A 25611-nucleotide genomic window follows, 5' to 3' on the forward strand; every position below is an offset into this window, starting at 1 on the left:
GTTGAAGCATAGAACCGAGAGCTGGGGGGAGCCGGGAACTGGGGATGTTGGAGCACAGAACTGGGAACTGGGGAACCTGAAATGTTAGAACAAAAAATTCAGAGGAGTTTAGAACCTAGAATATCAGTTGAAAAGGACTTTAGAACCTAGAATATCGGAGCTGGAAGGGACTTACAGAATGCCAGAACTGGGAGGGCCCTTAGGACACAGAATATCAGACCTGGGAGGGTCCTTAGAACACAATGTCAGAGCTGGAAGGACCTTTAGTCTTAACTTTTTGGTCTCAGGACCCGTGTACAGTCTTAAAAATTATTAAGGATCCCCTTAAGAGCTTTTGTTTATGTGGGTTATATCTATTGGTATTTAGTATTTTAGAAATTAAAACATCTTAGTATGAAATGAGTTTTGATTTCACAGGCCCCCTAAAAGGTTCTCTGGGATCTCTAGACTTTAAGAACCACTGATCTAGTCTAACTCCCTTTGTTTACACAGGGGGAAATTGAGATTTAGAGAGGAAAGTGATCTTTGTGAGGGAACACTGACTCCCCAGACCACTGTGTCACACTGCCTTGCTCCAGCCTTGTCCAACCCAGATCCCCCAGGTCCTAGAGTAAGCATCTCACATTTGTTTTGCTCTTTTCCTGTGTCATCTCACTTCCCCTTTCCTCTCCTACTAGGACTGAGACTTCCTGTGTCCCAAATGACTAGTGGTACTTTAAGGCACTCTCCACAAAGCTGTGTGGAGCAGGTAGTACCAATGTTGACCTCCCCATTTTATGGATGAGGAAAGAGACTTAGGTGAAGAAAGACACTAAGGATCCTAAGATAGAGAGCTGGACTTAGAAACCAACCCCATCATTTAACTGACAAGGAAACTGAGGCCCAGAGAAATTGAGTGACTTCCTGTTCAGAGGGCTGGAATGTTAAAGCTGGGGGACTCTTGATACCAGCTCAAGGTTTGTTGTGCTTTCCATTAGACCCTCCCTTTCTTATGATTGAGGGCATGTATATGAAAAAACTTTGCCCAAATCAACCAAATTCAGGCTTTAGCATTCAAAAACAAATTTTTTTCCTCCAAAAAATGTTGCTCTAACTAGTAAATAAACTCTTCACGTATGTTTTCCTAAAGTCATTACTATCCCAATGCTCTTTGGGTGCTTTTGATGGGGCACTAATGATGGACCCCTAAAAGGCCCTGGACATTCCCACATGGCCCAGTCCCTGGTGTTTGCCTAAGGCATTGCCCATCCCAGTCAATAATCCTTTTAACTGCCCTTTCATTGTGGCCCTCATAGTCTGCATCTGGCCCATCTCAGGCTGCTTGCTACTCCTTAATCCCATCTGGACCCATTTCTCTGTTAACCTCCCAGACCACCCCAGGCTACTTGCCACCCCTGGATCCCATCTAGATCTTCCCACAGTCTTTCTGTATAAAAGTGCTGACCTTGCCCCCCTTAAATTGCTCAGATTCTTAAAATCTGGCCTGCTTGTATTGGTGTCACAAATATGGCAAACTCACTAGGAATCTCGCCTATCCCGGTCTGTGTTTTAATAAACTACTTGGACTGAAAGAAGGCTTGAGTGGTCGAATTCTTTCGAGGCAGACCAATGCCCTTTTCTCTTGCATTTTGGGGTTCCCAAGACCCCTAGACTGCAACACTTTAATATTTGTCATGAAGAGACACCATATGGTGGGAGATTCCAAGATTCGAAGCTGAAAGGGACCTTCAGTATCATCTACTACAACTCATTTTATAGATGGGGAAACTGAGGCTCAGAGACAGGGAAGGGTTCAGAGACACAGCTAGGGTTCAAACTCCAAATACGAGTGCCCTTTCTACTATACTGAACTGTGTTACTACCCGTTTCAGTTTGGAATCAGGAGAGACCTGGGTTCATTCCTACCTTTGACACTAGCCATGTGACAATTGGAAAGAATTTAATTTTTTTGAGCCTCAGTTTCTCTCTCTGATGTTGGATTGGTTGGAGCCTGGTTCCCCAGGCTTGCATCCTGGATTCTTCATTCTTTCTCACCTCCTCATGTCTAACTTGTTGCCAAGAGGCATGAGCCACTCTTAAGCCCTCTGAAGCCATAACTGAACTTTCTGAAATTTTCAGGATTGTTTTCTTTTATTACTTCATATTATATTTATCATATTGTTTATATTATCATATAATAATATATGATATATACAGTATAATATATCATTATTACTATTATATTTTATTATATTGTGTTTATTTTGTAAATTATTCTCCTGATTCTGCTTGCGTTGCTCATCTAAGTCTTCTCTAGTCTATGAATTCTTTCTAACTCTCCGTGTCCCATGGTGTAATAATATTCTATTACATTCATATATTACATTTACAATTTCCTAAGGTGGTCCCCACTTAATAGGTGCTCTTTTTCCTTCTTGTTGTTTGACGTTATAAAAGTGCTGCTAGAAATCATTTTTGTGTATATGCTGCCTTTCCTTCTGTCTTGACTTCCTTGGGAAATAGGCCTGTTAATGGTATTGCTGAGTCAAAGAGTGTATATAATTAGTGACCTTTTTTGCATAATTCCAAATTCTTTTCTAGACTGGTTGGGCCAATTTATAATTCCACTGACAATGCGTTGTTCCACAGCCTCTCCAGCATTTACCATTAAATAGTAAATGTCTTGTTATTTTTGCCAGCCTGATGGAGGTGAGGACAAGCCTCAGAGTTGTTTTAATTTTCATTTCTCTTATTGTTAGTGAATTGGACAATTTTTATTTTTGTTTGTTTTTTACATTTTATTTTTTCGACTGTTTAAAACAATCATTTAATTATTTTTAGTTTTCAACATTCACTTTTATAAGATTTGAGTTCTGAATTCCTCTTCCTCCACTGCCCCCTCCCCAAGATGGCATACAATCTGATATAGGCTGTACGTGTATGATCATATTAAACATGTTTCCACATTAGGAATTGGACTGTTTTTAACAGGGTGTTGAGAGTTTGCAATGAGTTGGCAAGATGGAAGTGGGTCTGAAATCAGGAAGACCTGAGTTCAAATTTGACCTCACATATGTATTAGCTGTGTGATCCAGGGCAAGTCATTTAACCTCTGTCTGCCTCAGTTTTCTCAGCTGTAAAGTGGGGTTAATAATAGCACCTACCTGCCAGGGTTATTGTGAGGATCAAATAAGATAATATTTGAAAAGTGCTTAGTATAGTGCTTGGTACATAGTAGGTGCTTAATAAATACTTGTTTCATCCCTCTTCTTTTGAAAACTCTTATCTTTTGGCTACTTACAAATAGTACTTTTTAAAAATCAGTGCAGTTCTGTTGGTGGAGTTGTGAACTGATCCAATCATTCCAGAGAGCAATTTGGAACTGTGTCCAAAGGGTTGTGTATGCTCTTTTACCCAACAAAACCACTGTTAGGTCTATATTCCAAAGAGATTTAAAAAAAAATAGAAGAAAAAAGAACCTATTTGTACAAAAATATAGCAGCTCTTTTTGTGGTGGCTAAAAATTGAAAATCAAGATGTCCATCAATTGGGAAATGGCTGAACAAGTTGTGGTATATGATTGTATTAGAATATTATTGTACTATAAGATATGATGAGCAGGATGATTTAAAAACAATTTTGGAAAGACTTACATGAACTTAAGTTTAGTGAAGTGAGCAGAACTGTGAGAATATTGTATACAGTAACAGCAATATTATACAATGAACAACTGTGAATGACTTAGCTCTTCTCAGCAATACAATGATCCAAGACAATCCCAAAGGACTCATGAAGAAAAATGCTATCCACCTCCAGAGAAAGAACTTATGTTGTCTGAATACTGACTGAAGCATACTTTTTTCTCTTTCCTTTTCTTTTTCTTTCTTTCTTTCTTTCTTTCTTTCTTTCTTTCTTTCTTTTCTTTTGAGTTTTATTGCACTAAATGAATAATATGGAAATGTTTTACGTAATTGTACATACATAACCTATATCAGATTTCTTACTATCTCAGGGAAGGGAGAGGGAAGGTAAGAAGGGATACAATTTGGAACTCAAAACTTAAAAAAAGAAAACAACAAATGTTAAAAATTGTTTTTACATGTAATTGAGGAAGATAAAATATTATTAAAATTAAAAAAAATGAGTGAAGTTTACACAATCCTGGCAAGCTGGGAAAGGGAGAAAAGGTGGAACTCGCCAGGTAATTGAATGATATATCTCCTTTCTATGCATTTTTCCAATAGAGAGCTGGTACTCGGAGAGACCAGGCTAGGCAGTTGATCACAGATCTTCAGACACGAGGGAAGCGTGCCCTTCCCATATTCGTCTCTTGCCTGGAAGACACCGGCCAATGGCCTCTGGCTACTCTCCTTCGTGAAAGTGATACAACCCAGCAACTGGACCCGATTGACATCAAACCAATTGAAATGGTCAGATCTAGGGAATCAAGCAGTAAGTATTGAAAGATGGGCTAGTATAGCTACTTAATATCAGAGAGTGCTGGTTAGGACTGTGAGTTCCCTGAGATCCAGAGGCAGTTAGGTGGTGCCATAGTGCACAGAGCACTGGACCTAGAGTCAGGAAACCCTGAGTTCAGGTAGCTGTATGACTCTGTCAGTCACTTAACCTTGGTCAGCCTCAGTTTTCTTATCTGTTAATGGGGATAACAATAGCGCCTACTTCCCAGGGTTGTTGGGGTGGATCAAATGAAATAATATTTGTAAAGCCCATTGCAAACTATGAAGCACTGTATAAATACCAGCTGTTCTTATCCAGAACTCGATATAATTTATATTCTTGATCTTGGGGTATAGAGAGAATGAAGGGGCAGCTAGGTAGTGCAGTGGATAGAGTGCTGACCCTGAAGTCAGGAGGACCTGAGTTCAAATCCAGCCTCAGACACTTGGCTGACACAGTACTTTTAAGGTTTTCTGTCCTTGTTTTGCTGTGATCCTGGTGAAACACGCTTAGGCGGTTAGGTTTTGAACATGCAGTGGTTTTATCAAATCTGTAGAATCATAAGTGTTAAAAATTGGTAGGAACTTCAGAGGTCAACTAGTTTGACCTGCCTCATCCATGTTGTATGAAATTGGTGTTAATAGATAGAGTGCTGGGTCTAGAGTCTGGAAGCCCTGAATTCAAATAGCTGTATGACCCTGGGCAAGTCACTTGACCTCTGTTTGCCTCAGTTTTCTCATCTGTAAAATGGGGATAAGAATACCTATCTCCCAGGGTTATTATGACGATCCGTTGAGATAGTAATTGTAAAGCGCTGAGCACCACACAGTAGGTACTGTGTAAATGCTTATTCCCCTTCGTAGTAGGAAGAGCTCTCACAGACAACATACTTCAGCCTCTTTAAGAATGTCTTCCACAGTTACCTGCCAACTGGAGGTATTGCCTTCCACAGTTACCTGACCATCCAAAACCCTCAGCATCCTTAAAGAATTAGGGTAGTGTCTTAGCACTGGGTCTTAGCACAGAGGAAGCACTTACTATATGCTTGTGGGCTTGTTGGCTAGTGTCCTTGAAACTGCAGCGGAGTTTTGTAGGGACTCGAGGGTCACTGCGTACCCATTTGGGTTCTTGAGGCTGGGGTCTGCCTTAAGGAGTCAATTAAGAGTGAAGCATGTAGCTTTCTATTCTGGCCAGCTGAGGCAGATTGCATGGCGGACAATAGTCTACCTCAAGCATAACATAAGACACAGGGGAGGGGATCCTGCGGCCTCAGGGCCCCATGTGGCCCTCTAGGTCCTCAAGTGTGACCCTTTGATGGAATCCAAATTTGGGTTCAAAGTGCTACACTTGAGGACCTAGAAGGCCACATGTGGCCGTGAGGCTGCAGGTTCCCCACCCCTGCATAAGAATTTCCTTATATACAGGTTCTTAGGGTAGCATTCATAAGCTAAACATTATCCAAAGTAAAACCGTGTGAAACAAAGAAAAGAAAGATGGCTATTAAAACACAGGTTATAAAAAGAAGAAGAATATACTTGTTGGAGAAAAATGTGTATTCTTAGCTATGAGAGATAGACAAGGGATTTATCATCAGAATATAGCTAGTCTCACTTAAAACAAAGAAATCTGCACTGTCAGAATTAGAACCCAGGAGTTTAAGTTGGTGGTTTTCTGTCCTTTTCTCCCACATTTTACCTCCACTTTTGTGTAAACTCTTAAGACTTGGTTTGAAATGCTGACGGGTTTTCATGGCAGGACACGATTTCGAGCTGGGAGGGACCTTAGAGAACCTTTGGTCTGATCTTCTCATCTTGCATCATCCTTGGGCCCTCTGCCTCATTCTTCCTTTCCCCTTCTCACTTTTTATCTCCCATCCACTTTATCCATTTATTTATTTATTTTATTTTGTTGGTTCCTGATGGATGACCTAACAAATCATTGATTTCAGTGCAAAGCACACTGACTCTTCTGTCTGAGGACCAGGGTTCACCCCTCTGATCTGACCCTCACTAGAATGGGGTCTTTAGATAAATCACTTTACCTCACTGGCTTCCGTTTTTCATTTGTAAAACAAGGTGGTTGATGGCCCCGAGGTTTCTTCTAGCCCTGTTCTTATGATCCTTTATCCTTTGATGTACCACAGTGATTGCCTTGGTCCAGTGGTGCTTAGGGGTGGGTGGGTGGGGAATAGGTCTGTTTTTATTTAAATTAAATTTCCCTTTTTTATTATGAAATTAACACACATCAACAAACATGAACATTTCAATATGCAAAGAATGGGGGAAAATAGTTTGCGTATGAAACCTTGAATCTCAGAAATAGGCCTTTCTTCAGAAATGAATGAACTGCTTCTCTTCCAGGTGTGAAGCTTCCCATGAGACCACTGGTCCCAGGCTCTCACATCAGCAAGAAAGAAGACCCACGGGCATCACACTTGGATGTAGCACGGGGTATGTACTGCTCAGTTCTTATTTGTGCTCAGTGTAACTTTTTTTTTTTTAAGCAGTTGGGGTTAAGTAACTTGTCCAGGGTCACGCAGCTAGTAAGTGTCAAGTGTCTGAGGCCGGATTTGAACTCAGGTCCTTCTGACTTCAGGGCCAGTGTTCTATCCACTGCGCCACCTAGCTGCCCCCATTCAGTGTAACTTCTCTGTGTCATTAAAATAAGTGTTCTTTTTAAAGCATCAAACGTTTGTTATTCTGGATGAAAATCTCCTCTAACAGATGCCATAGTTCCTGGCCTCCTCCTCTGCCTTCTTCTAAAGTTGTCTTTTGTTTTTACATCAGTTTCTGGATGTACTGCTGCTACCCTTCCTCACTGAACCTCCCTGGTAATCAAGGGAAAAAAACACAATTAACAGCTTTCTTCACTTTCCTGGCATTTCCTGAGGGAACCTGGGAGTTAGCCTCTCATCCTGACTTAGTTACCTCTGTGGAAGAAAAACTCTGTACCCTTCATTTGGTCAGAAATAATTTATTAATGAATCAACTTTCCTGCTTGGAGAGCAATGCCCATAGGCAGTGGCCCTGCTAACTGGAATTCTGGATCCCTCAGGTGAATTCCCCTTACATTTGTAAGAATCCCAAAACAGAAGACAACATTCTATGGCAGAATGAAACAAAGTGTACAGTTTAAGCTCAGCTTTTTTGGATGAATTTAAATAGAATACTAATATTGTTCATGTTGGCATACCCTTTGGAGAAATATCTTCCTGAAACCCTTTTTAACTACTGGCCTTTCAGTCTTGTCAAAGGTGAAAAAAGAGATTCTTTTCTAGATTGGAATAAACCAGAGGTTATCAAACTTTTTGGTCCCAGGACCCATTTACCCTCTTAAAAATTATTGAAGACCACCACCCAAAGAGTTTTTGTTGATGTGGGTTTGATCTATCAATATTTACCATATTAGAAATTAAAACTTAAATATTTGCTTGTTAATTCAGTTAAAATAAATGTGTACCCATTATATGGTAACATAAATACATTTTAATGAAAAGTAACTATATTTTTCCCAAAAAATAGTGAGATGAGTGTTTTCCACAGTTTTGAAACCTCTTTAATGTCTGGCTTAACAGAAGACAGCTGAACTCTCAGATTTGTTTCTACATTCAGCATTTTGTGATATGTTGTTTTCATTGAAATATTTCAGGAAAATGTGGTCTCACACAGAAACATAGTTAGAAAAGGAAAGAGAATTTTCAGAGACAAATAATATCTTAGTATTATTATGAAAATAATTTGGACCTTGCAGATCTCCTGAAAGGGTACTGGACACTTGTACTGGTCAGTGGACCATTCTTTGAGAACCTAGATTAAACAAAGACACCTCCACCCTTAATTTGGGCACCACAAATAAGCCCGAGTCTCTTAGTTTTAGAGAATCCAATATATTATTTCAAGGAAGACTGACTAGGTCTTTGATCCAAGGGAGACCAAGGTCTTCTGGGATTCTGGCATAATATTATTTCATAATATTTCAAAACACAGCTGAGGTCTTAGCTTGTAAGCTCCTTAGGAATAGGGTTTGTTTCATTCTTTGCATTTATACCTCCCAGGGCCTGGCACTGTGCCCAGCTTAAAACATTCTTATTAATTCGTATATTTCTTTACCTCCTACCAGGAAAAAGCTAGACTCTGTTTCTTTCTCAGTTATGCCAGGGTCATTTTGTTACTAGAACCATCCAAGGCCCTGAAAGAAGGACAGTTGTATGTATAAAGATGCATCCTGGTGTCCTGGAAAGAGTGCTGAACTAGAGAATAGATGACCCAGGTTCCAGTTCTACTTTGGACATTTACCGGTGCCAGTAAGCCAGACTGAGAACCGTCAAATGAGCCGGAGAGATTTTGCTCGCTAGTAAGGGAAGACAGAGTCAGATTTCTCTGAACATTCTTCCAGTGGCACAAAGCATAGAGAAACACTTTAGTAGGCTTCTGGTTGATTATGACTCCATCAAAAAGGAAAAGACCTAAAACAATGATGAACTATTTTGAGGGTTTGGGGTCATTCAGCTGGAACAGGGAAGAGAACTACTTCCTGGATTATTTTACTTCAAAACCCAGCACCTTAAAGGAAATATTCTTTGTTCCCACTTCAGTTCCTATTTCATGTCATTCGGGAGCCATCTCTAGGTGTCCTGATCTATATCTTGCCACTGGACCCAGATGGCTCTGAAAGAGAAAGTGAGGCTAGTGACTTTGCACAGCCCTCCCTCACTTAAATCCAACTCATTTGCAAGTCATGGCATCATCTTCCTCATGTCATGGTTCTCTTTGAGAATGAAGGACAAAAAACAACAACAACATGTCATTCATAAAGCAAGAAAAACAAAAACAGTCACAAATATTGGTATTCAGGCAAAACAAATTCTTACATTGGCCACGTCCAAAAATCTGTGCCTCAATCTGCCTTCTGATTCCATAGGATCTCTTTCAGGAGGTGGTTAGTGTGTTTCCTCATAAGCCCTCTGGAATTATGGTTGGTCATTGTATTGGTAAATCTTTCAGATTGCTTATCTTTACAATATGGCTGTTATTGTATCAGTTATTCTCCTGGTTCAACTTTGCATCAGTTCATACAGTTCTTCCCAGGCTTTTCTGAAACCATCTATATCACATCATCATTTTTTTTTAAATAGCATAATGGTATTCCATCATATTCACATTACCATACTTGTTCAGCCATTCTCCAGTTGATGTGGACATCCTCGTTTTCCATTCTATTCCCTGACAAGAAGAGCTGCTTTCAACATCTTTGTACCTCAAAGCCCAAAGCTCATTCTTTGATCTTTTTGGGGCACAGAGCTAGTATCAGCATCACTGGGTCAAAAGGGGATGCACAATATAGTAGCTTTGGGGGCATAGTCTAAACTACAATGACTGGACCAGTTCCCAACTCTACCCAAGGTGCATTAGTGTGTCTGTTTCCCCACAACTCAACATTTGTCATTTTCGTTTTGTGTCAACTTTGTCAACTGGATGATGATACCTCAGAGTTGTTTTAATTTGCATTTCTCTAATTATTGATGATCTAGAGAATTTTCCTTTTTTTTTTTTTAAATTTTTTTTAGGCCATGGGGTTAAGTGATTTGTCCTGGGGGTCGCACAGCTAAATGTCTGAGATCGGATTTAAACTCTGATCCTCCTGACCCCAGGGCCAGTGCTCTGTGTACTATGGCGCCACCAAGCTGCCTCTTGAAAATTTTTTCTTGGTTCTTGGTAACTTAGATTTCTTCCCTTGAAAAGTGCCTGTTCATATCCTTTGACCACTTACCTTATGAGGAATGAGAACCTGCTCTTTTCCGTGATCCTCAGGAACTCCTCTCTCTTGACTCCGCCCCCCCATCTCGATCTGCTCCTCTTTAATCATTCCTTATGGTTCCTATCAGTGAGCCTTTCCTTGAGCTCTCTAGGCACAGGTCTTAGGCTGTTGGGAGAGATTTTTTCTTGGTTTATCATCACCAAAGACCCAGAATTTCTTCCTTAGTGTCCCATTTCCAGGCTTTCCTTATCCTCATTTTTCTTGGTTTCACAGCCCAGAGCTCTCACAACCTTTTTGAATTCTTCATTTCTGTTGTTTCAGTATCATCTGTCATGCAGAGGTCAAATGCCTCTCTCCTTTCTTGTTTCTGGTCCTCAGTGATTTCAGGTTTGGGCCAGTTATTCTTACTGTGGATGATGGGCCCCGAGGTTGGCTTCCTGGTGCCAGTGGTCATCCCTTCAAAGCCCAGCAGAAGTGATATATTCTACAGGATCCACAGCCCTGTCCCCTGTTATTAGTACTCTGAGCACCATTCTTCTGGAAATTCTTGTATAGAGACTTTATATTTACTCATCTACCTATGCTTTGTAACCCCCAGTGTAAGCTTCTTGTGGCCGGGGACTTTTTTGGTTATGTCTTTGTATCCTTGGTGCCTAGTGCAGAGCTTTATGCATTAGAGTTGCTTAGTAAATATTGAGTCAAATTGAATTGACATCTGTGTCATATCCCAATCTTCAAAAAAAATTGAATTACTTTATTGTAATAATCACTTTCCATGAAAGGCCTATGAATGGATGCATGAATGAATGAAAAGTCATCTGAGTAATTACTGTGTGCCGGGAACTATGCACTGAGGATTAAAATGACAAGCAAGAAAGGTGGTCACTGCCCTCAAGGAGCTTGATGGGGAAGATTGTGTGTGTGTGTGTGTGTGTGTACCCATGATAGTGCCTAATGCTTAATAAATGTTTATTGACTGACTGACTAATAGGGGCTAGGAAAGAATTTTTAGATGGAGAAATCAGAGGGAACGATCTTTTGAGTCATTGGGCAATTGATCAACGTGTCTTTCCAAGAATGATAATGTCATTTTGGTGACTGTTCTCAAAGCTAGAATTGGAGATTGAACTGGGGATAGGGAATATGATTGAGCATAGAATTCTCTGATTGGCTTTTGAAACTCTTCACTACATGGCCCTACTTTTCTTGAGAATTTTTTCTTGGTTCTTGGTAACTTGGATTTCTTCCTTTCCATGTCTTTCTTACCTTTCCAGTTTTCTTATACTTTATTTCCCTCCACCTACTTAATGACCCAGCAACATGGACATTCCTCCTGTTTTCTGCATCATGTCTCCATTCCAAGTCTTTTCCATGGTGGTCCCCATGCCTAGAATGCTCTACCCTCCCATCTTTGTCCCCTGGCTTCCCTGGATTCCTCCAAGACTCAGCTCAAATTCTTCAGATCTTCTGTAATAGGCCTCTCTGGTCCCCTCTACCCCACTCCACCCTTCCCTCTGCATTAACCTCTCATTTACACTGTATTTATTTTGTGTATATGTGGTTGTTTGCATGTTGTTCCCCCCTCCCCCCATTAAAATGTAAACTCCATGAGGGCAGGGACCAGAGTTTTTGCCTTTCTTTGTATCCTTAGTGCTTAGCACACTGCCTGCTATGTAGCATTTCATAAATGCTTGTTGACTGAAAACATGCATGGCAGTACTACATGAAGATAAGGCATGGTGGGTGTTGATCCAGGCAAGATAAGGTGAACTCTGACCAATCAGATGCTCAGGATCCAGGGTGGGAGGCTGAGTTCTGCCAGAAGTGGAATTTGCAGCTCAGGCCGTTGGCGTCCAGATCTCCTGATGTCTTTCCTTTTTTAAAAAAAAAAAAAGGTAAGCAAAATCATGGACCAGCATTTGTGAAGGACAGACATTCTACTTCTGGTATTCACCATTTCCTTTTCTTTCTTTTTAAACTGTCTATAACTCTTTAATCATTATATTACTTAAAAAGTAGTGATTTTTTTTAGACTTCTTTTATTTCCAAATGTATTACTCCTTACTCCCCTACTTGAGAATTGTGACTTGTAACAAAAGTTTGCCCTTTCTTTTTTTTTTTCTTTAGGCAATTGGGGTTAAGTGACTTGCCCAGGGTCACACAACTAGTAAGTGTCAAGTGTTTGGTCTGAGGCTGGATTTGAACTCAGGTCCTCCTGACTTCAGGGCCTGTGCTCTATCCACTGCACCACCTAGCTGCCCCAAGTTTGCCATTTCTTAAAAGAAAAGAAGTGAATGACAGGTACCTAGTCAGCTAGTGATGCTCACCTGGAGCCAACGTCAGCCACTGTGGGATTGGACAGAATTACGTTGTCTTTCCCTGTCACCTTCATTCACATCATGGTCCCCATTACATGTATTGTTCATTTGGTCCTGATTTCTTTGCTATTTATCTGTTCATATAAATCTTCCCATGTTCCTCTGAGTTCCTCATCTGCAGTATTTCATATTGTTATCGTTTAGTCGTTTTCAGTTGTGTCCAACTCTTCATGATTCCATTTGGGGTTTTCCTGGTAAAAATACTAGAGTGTTTTGCCATTTCCTCCTCCAGCTCATTTATTTCATATAGCGCAGTGATATTTCATTATATTCCTAGATCATGGGTTTGTTCAGTGACCGCATCTTTTTCAGTGACCACATCTAATAGTTCACTTTGGGACAGCGCATTTTAAGAAGGATATACATACACTTGAGGACATCCCAGGATGGAGGGTAACCAGGGTGATGAGGAGGTGGTGATATATATGATAACTGTGTTCAGATATTTGAAGGGCTATGTTGCCTGAGACAGATGAGAGATGTTATATTTCATCTCTGAGGGCAGAACTGGGAGCAATAGTTAGATGTGCAAAGAGGTAAATACAGACATCTGTTAAGACCTACTATGTGCCAGGCACTGTGCTAAACCCTGGGGATACAAAAAAGGCAAAAGCATATGGTGATGGGCTCACAATCTAATGGGGGGACAACATGCAAACAACTATGTACAAACAAGCTATAAACAGGAGAAACTGGGTGGGGGGGATATTTTTTTCAGTTACAGGTTGGGGAGGATGGTCACTAATGTCCCTTCTTGCTTGGAGATTCTTGGGTTCTGAATTTGCTGGATTTGTTTTCAGCTTCTTGCTCTTACAAATAGTCCTACTGTGAATGTGTTAGTGCTTATGGGATTATTCTTTCTGTTCATGCATTCTGTTTTCTTTGATGCTTAATGCAGGTGCTGTGGGACCTATACAAACTAGCTGTGAGAGAAACTCTGGTAGGGTGAGTCTTCGTTAAGTGGTAATCCACTCCCCCTCCATGTTCCTCATCAACATTGTACCAGTCCCTGCCCACAGACCTTTCCCCGTAGGGCTAATGAAAAGGCAGCCAACTTCCTCTAAGATCCCATTATTATTATCACTAACATTATGTAAAATTTATTGATGTCTTTCATTTTTTCTACCCCTCTTTTTTCAAATATGTCCTCTTGTTCCACCCCCTTGAGAGGCATTCGTTACAACAAAAAATAAGACCGAAAGAAAAACATGAACTTGGCAAAATTGCCCAGTGTTCCACACGCATGGTCCGCCACCTGTACAAAGAAAGGAGTGAGATGCATTTTATCCTTTCCTCTTGGGGACTAAACTGGGTCATTATAGTTTTTTAAACTCAGTTTTTAAATTTAATTTATTTAAATTAATTAAATTAATTTTTTTTTTACCAGATGTTGTTGTTTTTCTCGTTGACACTGTCACAGTCCTTTTGTGATTTGTTTTCCTGGTTCTGCTTGCTTTATTCTACATCAGTTCATATAAGTCTTCCTAGCATCATCTCACCTGGGTAGTTAGAATGACTCCTCCCAAAGGGGCGTTTTCTCTTCCAGCAAGTCTTGGGTTTACCTTTTGCCTCTTTCAGTTTGTGGAGGTGTATACTCTGAACTCAGACCCATGCGGCTACTGCCTCATCATCAACAACGTGGACTTCCATGCTTCCTCAGGCCTTTCTGTCCGAACAGGCTCCAACATTGACTGTGAAAAGATGCAGAAACGCTTCCAAGCGCTGCATTTTGCTGTGGAGGTCGAGTGGAATCTGAGCGCGAAGGTAATTTCTTCGGTGGTCCAGCTCCCCTGGGGGAGGCAGGGCCTAAGCAGGGCGGCTAACCCACACACTTTCTCATTGACCTCTGTTCTCTCCAGCCAAGGTCAGACACACAAAATCCAAGCCAAGGCTGAAGGACTAGAATGAGACAGGGAAAAATATACCGTCTGGGATACAGACCCTCGTACAATAGGAAGAAGGACTGTGTATTTTATTTGTTTTTGTGTCTCTCCTCCGTAGCAGGAACTAAGGGCAGGTCAGGCTGGGAGACAGCAGCAGCCCAGAATAGTGGATAGAGCCCTGGGCTTGGAGTCAGGTAGACCTCATTCAAATTCCACCTCTGACACTGAGTGAGCTCCCCTTCTCAGCTCCTCAGAGACCCTGTCTTCCTGAATTCATGCTCAGCTCAGGGGCCACCTTTTCCGCAGTCTTCCTTTAGGAGCCACTACTTGGTCTATTTCCAAATATGATCAGGGAAAAAGGAAAACAACCCATATGTTATCTGTTCTAAAATGTTTATAGCAGCCCTCTTTGTGGCAGCAAAGAACTGGAAATTGTGGCGTTGCCCATCGATTGGGGAACGGCTAAACAAGTTGTGGTATATGATTGTGATGGAATACTATTGTGCTCTAAGAAATGATGAGCTCAATGATTTTAGAAAACCATGGAAAGACTTACATGAAATAATGAAGAGTGGAATGAGCAGAACCAAGAGAACATTGTATACAGTAACAGCAATATTGTTTTAAGAATGACTTTGAGTGAATAAGTCTATTATAAATACCTAAATTAACCATAAAGGACATATGAAGAAAGATACTGTCTACATGCAGAGAAAGTACTGATAAATAGAAGTATGTATAGAATAATTTTACATATACCTATCTACGTCTAATGGTAGCCATCCCTAGGATAGGGGAGGGGGGAGGGAAGAAAAAAAAGAAAAAAAAAGAGATTTACATGATATTTTTGTTGTATGTTTGAAAGGAATAGCAAGTTGTGCATAATAGATTTGCAGTATCATGTACAATCATCTTTTGTATTGTACTATATTATGGAAATGCTTGTTTTATTCCATATGTTAAAAATAAAATAAAAATTACAAAAAAAAAAATAAAAGGAAGAAAGGCAGATTAGATAGATTACTGGACCTAAAGTCAGGAAGACCTGAATTTGAATCTTTCCTCTGATACTTATTATCTTTGGGACCATGAGCAAGTCAGTTAACCTTTGTAAGCCTCAGTTTCTTCATCTGTAAATGGGAATATTCATACCTCCCTTCTAGGGTTGTTGTGATATTCAGATGAGATCATGTACATAAAGTGCTGTATAATTATTAAAAGGACTATATAAATGTCAGCTGTGGTCAGAAAGAGTGGTCACTTGGTGGCCAGCCTTCTAAGGATAGGCTTGTCTACACTGAGCTGGGCTGATCCTCAGATAAAAGACATGCAATTGCTGGGCCCAGGCTTGAAGCTTTTCCAGTTTGGCAGAACTTACTGGAGGTCTCTGGACACTGGAGTAGTCATTTGAGAATCTGAGGTCACTGTCACAATCAAGACGGGGCAAGATTTGAAATCAGGTCTTATTGACTTTAAGTTCAGTTGAACCATGCTGCCCTTGTGTATAGTAAATACTTCATAAAATAATTCATTAAAAAAAAAATAACTTGGAAGGGGCCTCAAGGGACATCTGCCTGGTCGAAAATCCACTCTACAATATCCCTGGGTGGCTAGCTGGTATAGTGGACAGAGTACTGGGCTTGGAATTAGGAAGACATCTTCATCAATTCAAATCCAGCCTCACATACTTGCTAGCTGTGTGACCCTGGGCAAATCACTTCACCCTGTTGACCTCAGTTTTCCTCATCTATGAAAATGAGCTGGAGAAGGAAATGGCAAACTACTCCAGTATCTTTGCCAAGAAAATCCCAAATGGAGTCACGGAGAGTTGGACACTCCTGAAAACGATTGAAATAATATCCCTGACAAGTAGTCATTTGGCCTTTGCTTGAATATCTCCACTGATGAGTAACTCACTACATCCTTGGGTAGCCCATTCCACTTTTGGGTGGTTCTCATTGTTAGAAAATTATCTTTACATTTGTTTAGTAGCCCTTTTGGGAGAAATGAAGTTAAGATAAGAAATGGCCCTGCCCTCAAGGAGTTTATAGTCTAGTGGGGGGAGTTAAGACACTAACAGATATTTATTATAGACATTACATGATAAGGAAATCACAGATAGGTCATTTTCTGATGTTGTTGTTCAGTTGTTCCATTCTTCCTGACCCCATTTGGGATTTGCTTGGCAGAGATACTAGAATGGTTTGCCATTTCCTTCTCCAGCTCATTTTTTACAGATGAGGAGACTGAGGCAAACAGGGTAAAGTGACTTGCCCAGGGTCACACAGATGAGTCTTTCTGACTCCAGGCCCAGTGCTCTATCCTCTTCGCCATCTTGCTGCCTTGAGATCTGAGTAGGGAGGTCATTCTAGACAGGGGGAAATCAAGGAAGACTAATAAATGTTTGCTGAATTAAATCAGATGCATCCCCACAACCTATTTCCAGACATCATACCCTGCTAGTGTTTGAAAATGATGATGATAAGAATCAGTCCCTCAGTCGACAAACTAAGTGTCAGCCATTGTGCTGGGTTTGTAAAGAGAAAAGTTAAACAGTCCCTTGCCCTCAAGGAGCTTACATTCTAATGGGGAAGATAACATATAGTTGAATGGGTATATAAAAGATGTATACACCCAAAACAAGGTAACCAACCTTGAAGGAGGTAGTGGTGATAGTTGGGTAGGGAAGGCCCCATGATGGGGGGCAGGGGGTACTTGAGCCTAATCTTGAAGGAAACCAGGTATTGCAAGAATGGGACCATGTGGTGGAAAGGCATTCCAGGTGTGAGGAACAGCCTGTGCAAAGGCCCGGAGATGGGAGATGGTAGTGTGTGAGGAACAGCAAATGGGTCCCAAGAGAGCACAGAGGAGTAATCTCTTATTAGACCAGAAAGGGTAGTACCAGTTTGTGAAGAATGTGAAATACCAACCAGTAGAATCTGTAGAGGATCCTAGAAGTTCCTTCGATAACGTGTCGGAGGCTTCCATCAGATCCACATGGGTCCTAGCATGGGCAGGCACAGGACAAATGGCTTCACTCCGGTTTTTCCTCTCTCCAAATTCCTGCCCGTGCTGCAGGTCACGCTGTGGGCTGTTTCGGCTTGTTTCTTCTGACAGCTGAGCCTGGGAGTTGTGGGGGAGATGCCGACGGGAGCCCAGGCTCAGCTCTCTGACTTACAGGGGTCTTCTTACCCACAGGCAATGGGAGCAGCCTTGCAGCAGCTGGCCCGGAGGGACCACAGCGCCCTGGACTGCTGCGTGGTAGTCATTCTGTCTCATGGCTGTCAGGTACAAACACTCCTGGGAGACAGCTGGTGCAGGCTTCTGACTTGTCTGCTTGAAGTCTTGAAGAGACACATTTATTAAGCTGCCACTGTGGGTCCAGCACTGTGCTAGGCATTGATGATACGAAGAGGAGACAGTCCCTGCCCTCAGAGAGCTTCCATTCTTTTGGAGAGAAACAAATGTTCACAGATAAGGAAGCACAGGCATATACAGAATGAAAGAGTCATTTCCAGAGGTAGAGAGCACCAAGGAGTAGGGGGATGAGAGAAGTCCTTGAGGAGGGCATGGCCCCTGAGCTGTGCTTGGAAGAAAGAGAAGGATTCTGTAGGCAGATATGCCTTAGGAGGGAGGGAGGGAAGGCATGGATCCCATCCCTTCTGGCCTTTGTGAGTTGTCATGGCAGGGCCCAGAGGATGGGCACCTGGCCTGGGAGTCTGGAAGACCTGGGTTCAGAACTTGCCTCAGATGCTTACCAGCTGTGTGACCCTGGGCAAGTCCCCTAACCTCTCTATGCCTTTGTCCTTCCTCTGGAAGATGATGGGGCTTGATAGCTTTCTAATTTCTCTCCCAGTTCTAAAGCAATAACCCTATGATCCTCTGGTGGTGAACAAACCTCTTGAAGTTAATGATAATCCTAAGATTTGTTGTTTGTCCTTCATTCTCAAAGAAGATCATGATATCAGGAAGATAGTGCCATGACACACATGTGAATTAGATTTAATTGAGGAGGGCTGTGCAGAGTCACCAGCCTCACTGTCTCTTCTAGAACCATCTGGGTCCAGTGGCCAGATCTGGATCAGGATGGCTGGTGATGGCCCCCCAGTCCTAAGATTTAGAGTTGGAAGGGACATTCAGAAGTCTTCTGGTCCAATCCCCTGGTTTGTTGTTTTTTTTTTGTTTTTTGTTTTTTTTTTTGTTTATACAGGGCATCTCTGAAGTATTAGGGCAGTTTTAAGCCTTAATAGCTTTTTTGATTGATTTTTTTGTTATTAAGACTTTGGGGACACCCTGTGTATGGAAACTGAGGCCCAGAGATATTAAATGACACATCCAGAGTCACATAGCTAATAAATAGCAAAATTGGGTTTGAGCTCAGAAAACCTGAATCCAAATCCAAAAGTCTTTCTACATCATCATCCTTAGCCTACATTTCTGGAACACCTTGCAGTTACAAAGATTATCCCCATTTTACAGATGAGTTTACTGAGGCAGACAGCTTTCCTCGTGAACCTCCTGTAAGGTTGTTATTTGAAGGAGTGATCCCATTTTACAGTTGAGGGGACTGACTCCCCCATGGTCACCCAGCTTGATCATCTCAGTTTTCAGTGCTCATGAGAAGTATTGGCCAAAAGGCCATTCTGAACATCATCATAGCTCATGTACCAACATTTCTGGTAGAGGATGAAGTGAAATCCATAAGAGCCTCCCAATTAAATTAATTCATCATAGACAGACAGAGGCAATTGCAGTGCCTGGGATAGAGAGGCAGTTTTGGAGCCAGGAAGCCCTGAGTTCAAGGCTTTCCTCTAACCCATGCTGGCCTCATCATCCTGAGCCAATCAGTAATCCCTCAGGGCTGCAGGCAACTGGGTAAGAGGAAGTGATGGAGCAGGGGTAAATCTGCACTGGGAGGTGTTGTTTCCTTACCGGGTTTGATCCACTCAAAAATGTACACACTGTAGAGTAGCCTGAGATAACTGTGAGAGAGCCAGCCTCCAAGCCTCCAAGAGCTGGGTTCAAATCCTGACTCAGCCACTTCCTAGCTGTGTGATCCTGGGCAAGTGACTTTACCTGTCTCAGTGTCTTGTTTCCTCATCTGTAAAATGGGAATGATAATAATGCCTACCTTCCAGGGCTGCTGAGAGGACCAAGTGAGATCCCCTAGGTAAGGGGCTTTGCAAACCTTTCCACACTCTGTAGATGCTGGCTAGTATAGCTGCTGGCTGAGTCATGGAGTTCACCCAAAGCTGAACCTGAATCCCTCTATGATGTCCCTCCAAGGGGTCTCCCAGCCTTTTCCCAAAGGCCCCCAAAGAGGGGGAGCCCAAGTAGCCCAGCCCATCCTGGCCCAGCTCCAGTTGTTAGGAATTTCTTCCTGACATCCAGCCAGAAGTGACCTTTCACCCACTCTTCCCATCCACACTCCCCCCATGCTGTCGGAGGAGGGCTGAAGTCCTTGACAGGGTCACTTCCCCTCTGGAGCCCCGGTTGTCTCATTAGTAAAACGAAGGTCCAAGGCTCCTTCCAGCTCCAGGTTTTCCCCCTCGGGAAGGGGCTTCGCCTCTTACAGGGAGACAACGTGTGGAAGGCAGGACAAGTTGCCTTTCCCATGGTCACAGCACAAGTCCACATCCCTGCCCCTAACAGACAGTCCTGCTCCCAAGCTAAAGAGGAGAAAGGTTCCACTTCTGGGGTCACCTGGCAGGGCAGGGGAGTCCTGGTGCCCTGTACCAAGAACCCTTGTTCTCCGTGAGGCAGCTTGGCCTGGGGAGAGAGAGCACCATACTTGGAGTCAGGAGACCTGGGTTCAGATCCTGTCTCAGGATCTTGTGACCCTGGGCAAGACATTTAACCTCTCAGAGCCTCTGTTTCCTCACCTGTAAAATAGGGATAGTAGTACCTCACAGGAGTATTGTGTAGGAAAGGGCTTTGGAGACCATAAAGCACTAGAAAGAAGTGTGAGCTGTTACATTTGTTATTTTTTTGTTGCATTTATATATTTATACTTTTTGTTATATTTGTTCTTATTTTCTCAGGCCAGTCATATCCAATTTCCTGGAGCCATCTATGGCATAGATGGAGCCTCCATTTCAGTTGAGAGTATTGTGAACATCTTCAGTGGGTCCAGATGCCCCAGCCTGGGAGGGAAACCCAAGCTTTTCTTCATCCAGGCCTGTGGTGGGGGTAAGCACTTTCCCCATTCCACTGCTGTTGTCTTTTAGGACCAGGGACATCGGGAGCATCCGGCCCCAGGCAAAGGCATCAGCTTCTCCTGTCTCCCTTTCCTCTCACATCAACTCAACATACCTTTACCTTACACACAAACCTCTCATCTGTACTCCCCCCCACTCCCTTTTTTTTTCCAGAAATATGAAGAAAGCATTTTTCATATTCTTGTCTGAGTAATCTGAAGGCAAAACCCTCTCATTGATCCTTTACCTATCAAATTCCTTAATCTCCAGATCATTTGAGGAAGGACTTTTTCCTGAAGTAATTAGGGAGGTGATCTGACAAGAGAAATAATAATAATAATAAACATTTATATAGTGCTTTGAAATTTGCAACTATAACTTGGTCCTCACAACAACCCCATGAGGGAGGTGCTATTATTTTCCCCCCATTTTTCAGATTGGGAAACTGAGGCTGAGAGAAGCTCAAAAAGTGTCCGAGACTGTCTTTGAACTCTGGTTTTCCTAATTTCAAGTTAAGGGCTTTATCCATTATATCACTTACCTAGTCACCTTTAATCTGGATTGACCCACATAAGAGTAGTAGTGGCTTCCCCCTCTTGCCCCCCCCCCCGTGCCCCAAAGGGATTAGGGCAATTAATGATGCACCTAAGAGAATGGAGAATTCTCTTTGTTTCTGGTAATGAAGTATCTGTCCCATTCACTTGTGGCCACCTGGAGGGAGGAAAACTTGAAGGGAGGAGTGAAAGAGGGGTGCAATGGGTTTTGGAAAAAATGATTCTGTGAGGGTGGGTTAGAAGTTAAGTGATTGTTTACTTTTACCTGAACTCTGGACCTTTGCTTGGTGGAGACTGTGAAATATACTTTAAAGAGAGAATTCTATGAAATTGGGACGTCATAATGATGAGTTAGAGAGATGTCCAGGGGCATGAAGGGACTTGTGTCAGTGTGGACAGTTTTCCAACTTAAGTTTAAAAATGCTTATATTTAGAATGGAAGGAAGGAAGCAATCATTTATTAAGTGCCTACTATGTGCAAGGGGCAGTTAGATGGCACCATAGTGCATAGAGCACCAGGCCTGGCTGGAGTCAGGAAGACTCATTTTCCTGAGTTCAAATCTGGCTTCAGACACTTATTAGCTGTGTGACCTTGGGCAAGTCACTTCCCTCTGTTTGCCTCAGTTTCCTCATCTGTAAAATGACCTGGAGAAGGAAATGGCAAACCACTCCAGTATCTCTGCCAAGAAAACCCCATATGAAGTCGTGAAGAGTCAGATGTGACTGAAAACCTAAGCTTGTGCAAGGCACGGCCCTAAGTGTTTAAAAAAAATATCTCCTTTAACCCTTACAACAACCCTGGGAGGTAGATGCTATTTTTATTCTCATTTTACAGTTGAGGAAACTGAGTCAGACAGTGGTAAAGTGACTTGCCTGGGGTCACTCAGCTAGTAAGGGTCTGAGGCCAGATTTGAACTCATAACTTCCTGACTGTATGCACAGTGCTCTATCCACTTGCCCCTAAGTTGCCTTTAAATTTTCTAAAAGGAATAAATATTTCTTCTAGCAGGCTTGTGCCTATAACACAAAGTACACAATATTATACCATTTTTATTCTAAGTATCTCACTTTTCTATGGCGTTATGAACGTTTACAAAGCACCTTCCTAACACCACTATGGTGTAGTACGTGGTACGGTGGTTGTTATCTCTGTTTTACAGATGAGGAAATTAAGGCTCAGGAATATTTCTTTTTTTCTGGAAAAGAATATTTCTGAGAAGAAAAAAGTAGTTTTTTCTCAGGGTCACACAAGCTCATAAGAGTTGTCACTCAGGGGGGCAGCTAGGTGGCGCAGTGGATAGAGCACCAGCCCTGAAGTCAGGAGGACCTGAGTTCAAATCCAACCTCAGACCAAACACTTGACACTAACTAGCTGTGTGACCCTGGGCAAGTCACTTAACCTCAATTGCCTTAAAAAAAAAAAAGTTGGCACTCAGACTGGAAGTTACCTCTTGTGATTCTAAGCCCACAGCTGCTCAGTCCCTACCTTTGTGGGGCTTGGAGGCTAGTAAGGGCCCTCACTATGTGGACCCTTGTGGTAGGTGTGATATAGCTCAGGGGTTGCTACTTTTAAAAAGTAGCAGGCTAAGGTTCTGACCTCTTTCTTAATATTTTTTTAAAAAATAATGAATTTGATAATTGCTAACAGAAAGAGGTAATCAAATAAACACATAGAATAAGGAGCAAAATCTTAGGCAAACCCTTAACATTTAACAAGATACTGGAGAACCAAATGAATTTATAACAAATAACAAATTAGGAAAAATATGTTTTTGTTCTGTTTTACTTGCTGTACTTGTTTGGAATCTCACTGCCTTTGATTTACTTTTCTTCCTTTCTTTTTTTCTCCTCTCCCTTCTAGACACTTAACCAGCTGTGAAACCATGGGCAAGTTATTTAACCTCTGTCTGCCTCAGTTTCCTCAACTGTAAATGGAGATAATGATAGCATTTCCCTTGTGGGGTTATTGTGAGGATCAAATGATATCAGATTTGTAAAGAGTTCTGCAAACTTTAAATGTGATTATAACAAAGAATAAAGGGAAAAATAAGTTCAGCAAAACTAAACCAAGATACCAAAACAATCAGATATTAATGGCAATATTCCATACCCAGAATTTCCCATCTTTCCAAAGAAGCAGGGAGGGGACCTTTTAGAGCTTTTCTTTGAAGGTCAAGCTTGGTCATTATGATTTCACAGCCTTCAGTTTTCATTATTTTGTTGTTATACTTTCCTCATGGAAATCGTTTTACCGCTTCTGCTTACTCGATTTGCATCGGTTCAGATAAGTCTTCTCATGCATCTGTGTTATTTATATTCCTTGTTCCATGCAATTCAGTAATATTTCACTACATTCATGCACTACAATTTCTTTAGCCATCCTCCAGTTCATGTTGATGCTTATTTTATTTTTCTTGGAGTCTCTACTAGCTGCTACTAGCCTCTAAGTCCCCCCAAGGTAGGGACTGAGCAGCTGTGGGCTTAGAACCACAAGAGCTAACTTCCAGTCTGAGTTCCAACACTTATGAGCTTGTGTGACCCTGAAAAAACACTTTTTTTTTCTCAGAAATCTCTTGTTTTCCAGAAAAAAAATCTTTCTGAGCCTCAATCTCTTCATCTGCAAAATGGAGATAATAATTTGTACCACCTACTATATTTTTCCTGAGAACATGCAAATTTTATTTACTTTAAATGAAATTTTAATTTTTTTCATGAATAAAAGTCCATCTCTTCACCGTATTGAGAAAGAAAATAAAACAAAATCCTTATCATAAACATGTATATTCAAGCAAAAAATAGATTCTCATATTGGCTATGTTCAAAAAATAAATGTCTCAGTATGCACTATGAATCCATGAGATCCTTCTCAAGAGGTGGGTAGCATATTTTATCATGAGTCCCGTGGAATCGTGGAATCACGTGGAATTTGTATTGAACGGAATCCCTAAGTTTTTCAGAATTGTTTGTTTTTACAATATTGTTGTTGCTGGTTCTGCTCATTTCACTTTGCATCCGTTCATACAAATCTTTCCTGATTTCTCTGACATCATCCCCTTCATCACTTCTTACAGCACAGTAGTATTCCATGTCCTTCATATACCATAACTAGTTCAGCCATTCCCTAGGTGATGGGCATCCTCTTACTTTCCAATTCTTTGCCACCTTGGTACTCCTTTTAAGAAGAGCATTGCCACTATGAGTGTGCTGGAGCCAGCTCAGATTGGCTCCCGAGAACTGATTGCTAAATTTTCAATATGAGTATTTATACCTCGGTTGTTGGCAAATGTTATATTTCAGGGCTTGGTGATTGTCTGGTTGTTGTTCTGTACTTAAGACAATGTTGGAGAAAATTAAGATTAAACTTCAGAGTGTATCCTGGGTACGTTTTTTGTTTTCCTCAGAGAGCTAATGTTTACCAGTTCATTTACTGGCACAGCACTGATTGCTACTGACTTCTTTTTTTTTTAATTAATTTATTTTGAATTATCAACAATCACTTCCATGAGCTTTTGCGTTTTAAATTTTTCTCCCCCTCCCTTCCCAAGACAGCGCGCAATTTGATATATACTGACTTCTTTTATGCTGCTATTTCTCCTTGCTTCCTGCAGATCAGAGAGACCATGGATTTCAGGTGTCTTCTCGTACTCCTGAGGACGAGTCCCCTGACAGTGACCCTGAGACAGATGCCACCCCTTTTCAAAATAACTTTGATCAACCAGATGCTGTGGCCAGCCTACCCACACCTAGTGATATCTTGGTGTCCTATTCTACATTTCCTGGTGAGAGAACAAGAAATCTCAGCCCTCCCTTATCTCTTGGGAACTTGACCTGAAAGAAGAAATTAGAATATCAGAGTTGGAAGGGTTAGAGGTGTTAGAGTCTAACCTTTGCCACCGTCAGACAACCACTCAGTAAGCATTTATTTCAGTCAGTTGTTTTTCAGTTGTGTCCAACTGTTGGTGACCCCATTTGGGGTTTTCTTGGCAGAGATACTGGAGTGGTTTGCCCTTTCCTTCTCCAGCTCATTGTACAGATGAGGAAACTGAGGCAAACAGAGTGAAGTGCCTTGCCTAGGGTCACAAAGCTAGTAAGTGTCTGAGGCCAGATTTGAATTCGGGAAGATGAATCTTCCAGACTCTAGGCCCATTGCTCTATGCATTGTGCCACCTAGCTGCCTTAAATGTTTATTAAGTGCATGCTATTTGCCAGGCACTGTGTTAAGTGCTAAGGATAGAAGTATGAAAAAAAAAAAAAAAAAGATACTCCCTGCCCATAGAACCTAATGGGGGAACATAACACACAAAAGGAAAATGAAAAAGCAAGGGGTGGGTGTGGGAGAAGGTCCCAAGCTCTGGAGGATGATGGAGAAATTCCAAGGAGTGCAGCTAGGTGGAAGATGAAGGGA

The 25611-nt window shown here is 41.7% G+C and overlaps 1 protein-coding gene across 1 annotated transcript in view; it reads left to right on the forward strand.

Annotated features, from left to right (window-relative positions):
- The window catches only part of CASP9 (caspase 9), a 32314-nt gene that overhangs the window by 313 nt on the left and 6390 nt on the right, over window positions 1-25611 (forward strand). Inside the window, exons 2-8 of the mRNA XM_027859817.1 lie at window positions 4224-4431; window positions 6798-6887; window positions 13471-13517; window positions 14151-14336; window positions 17654-17743; window positions 20497-20644; window positions 24815-24985. Of these exons, the coding sequence (XP_027715618.1) occupies window positions 4224-4431; window positions 6798-6887; window positions 13471-13517; window positions 14151-14336; window positions 17654-17743; window positions 20497-20644; window positions 24815-24985 (940 nt within the window). The remainder of the gene's footprint in view (window positions 1-4223; window positions 4432-6797; window positions 6888-13470; window positions 13518-14150; window positions 14337-17653; window positions 17744-20496; window positions 20645-24814; window positions 24986-25611) is intronic.

The sequence above is a fragment of the Vombatus ursinus genome, unplaced genomic scaffold (assembly GCF_900497805.2).
Source record: "Vombatus ursinus unplaced genomic scaffold, bare-nosed wombat genome assembly UNPS02014172.1, whole genome shotgun sequence".
In the NCBI taxonomy this organism is placed as follows: domain Eukaryota; kingdom Metazoa; phylum Chordata; class Mammalia; order Diprotodontia; family Vombatidae; genus Vombatus; species Vombatus ursinus.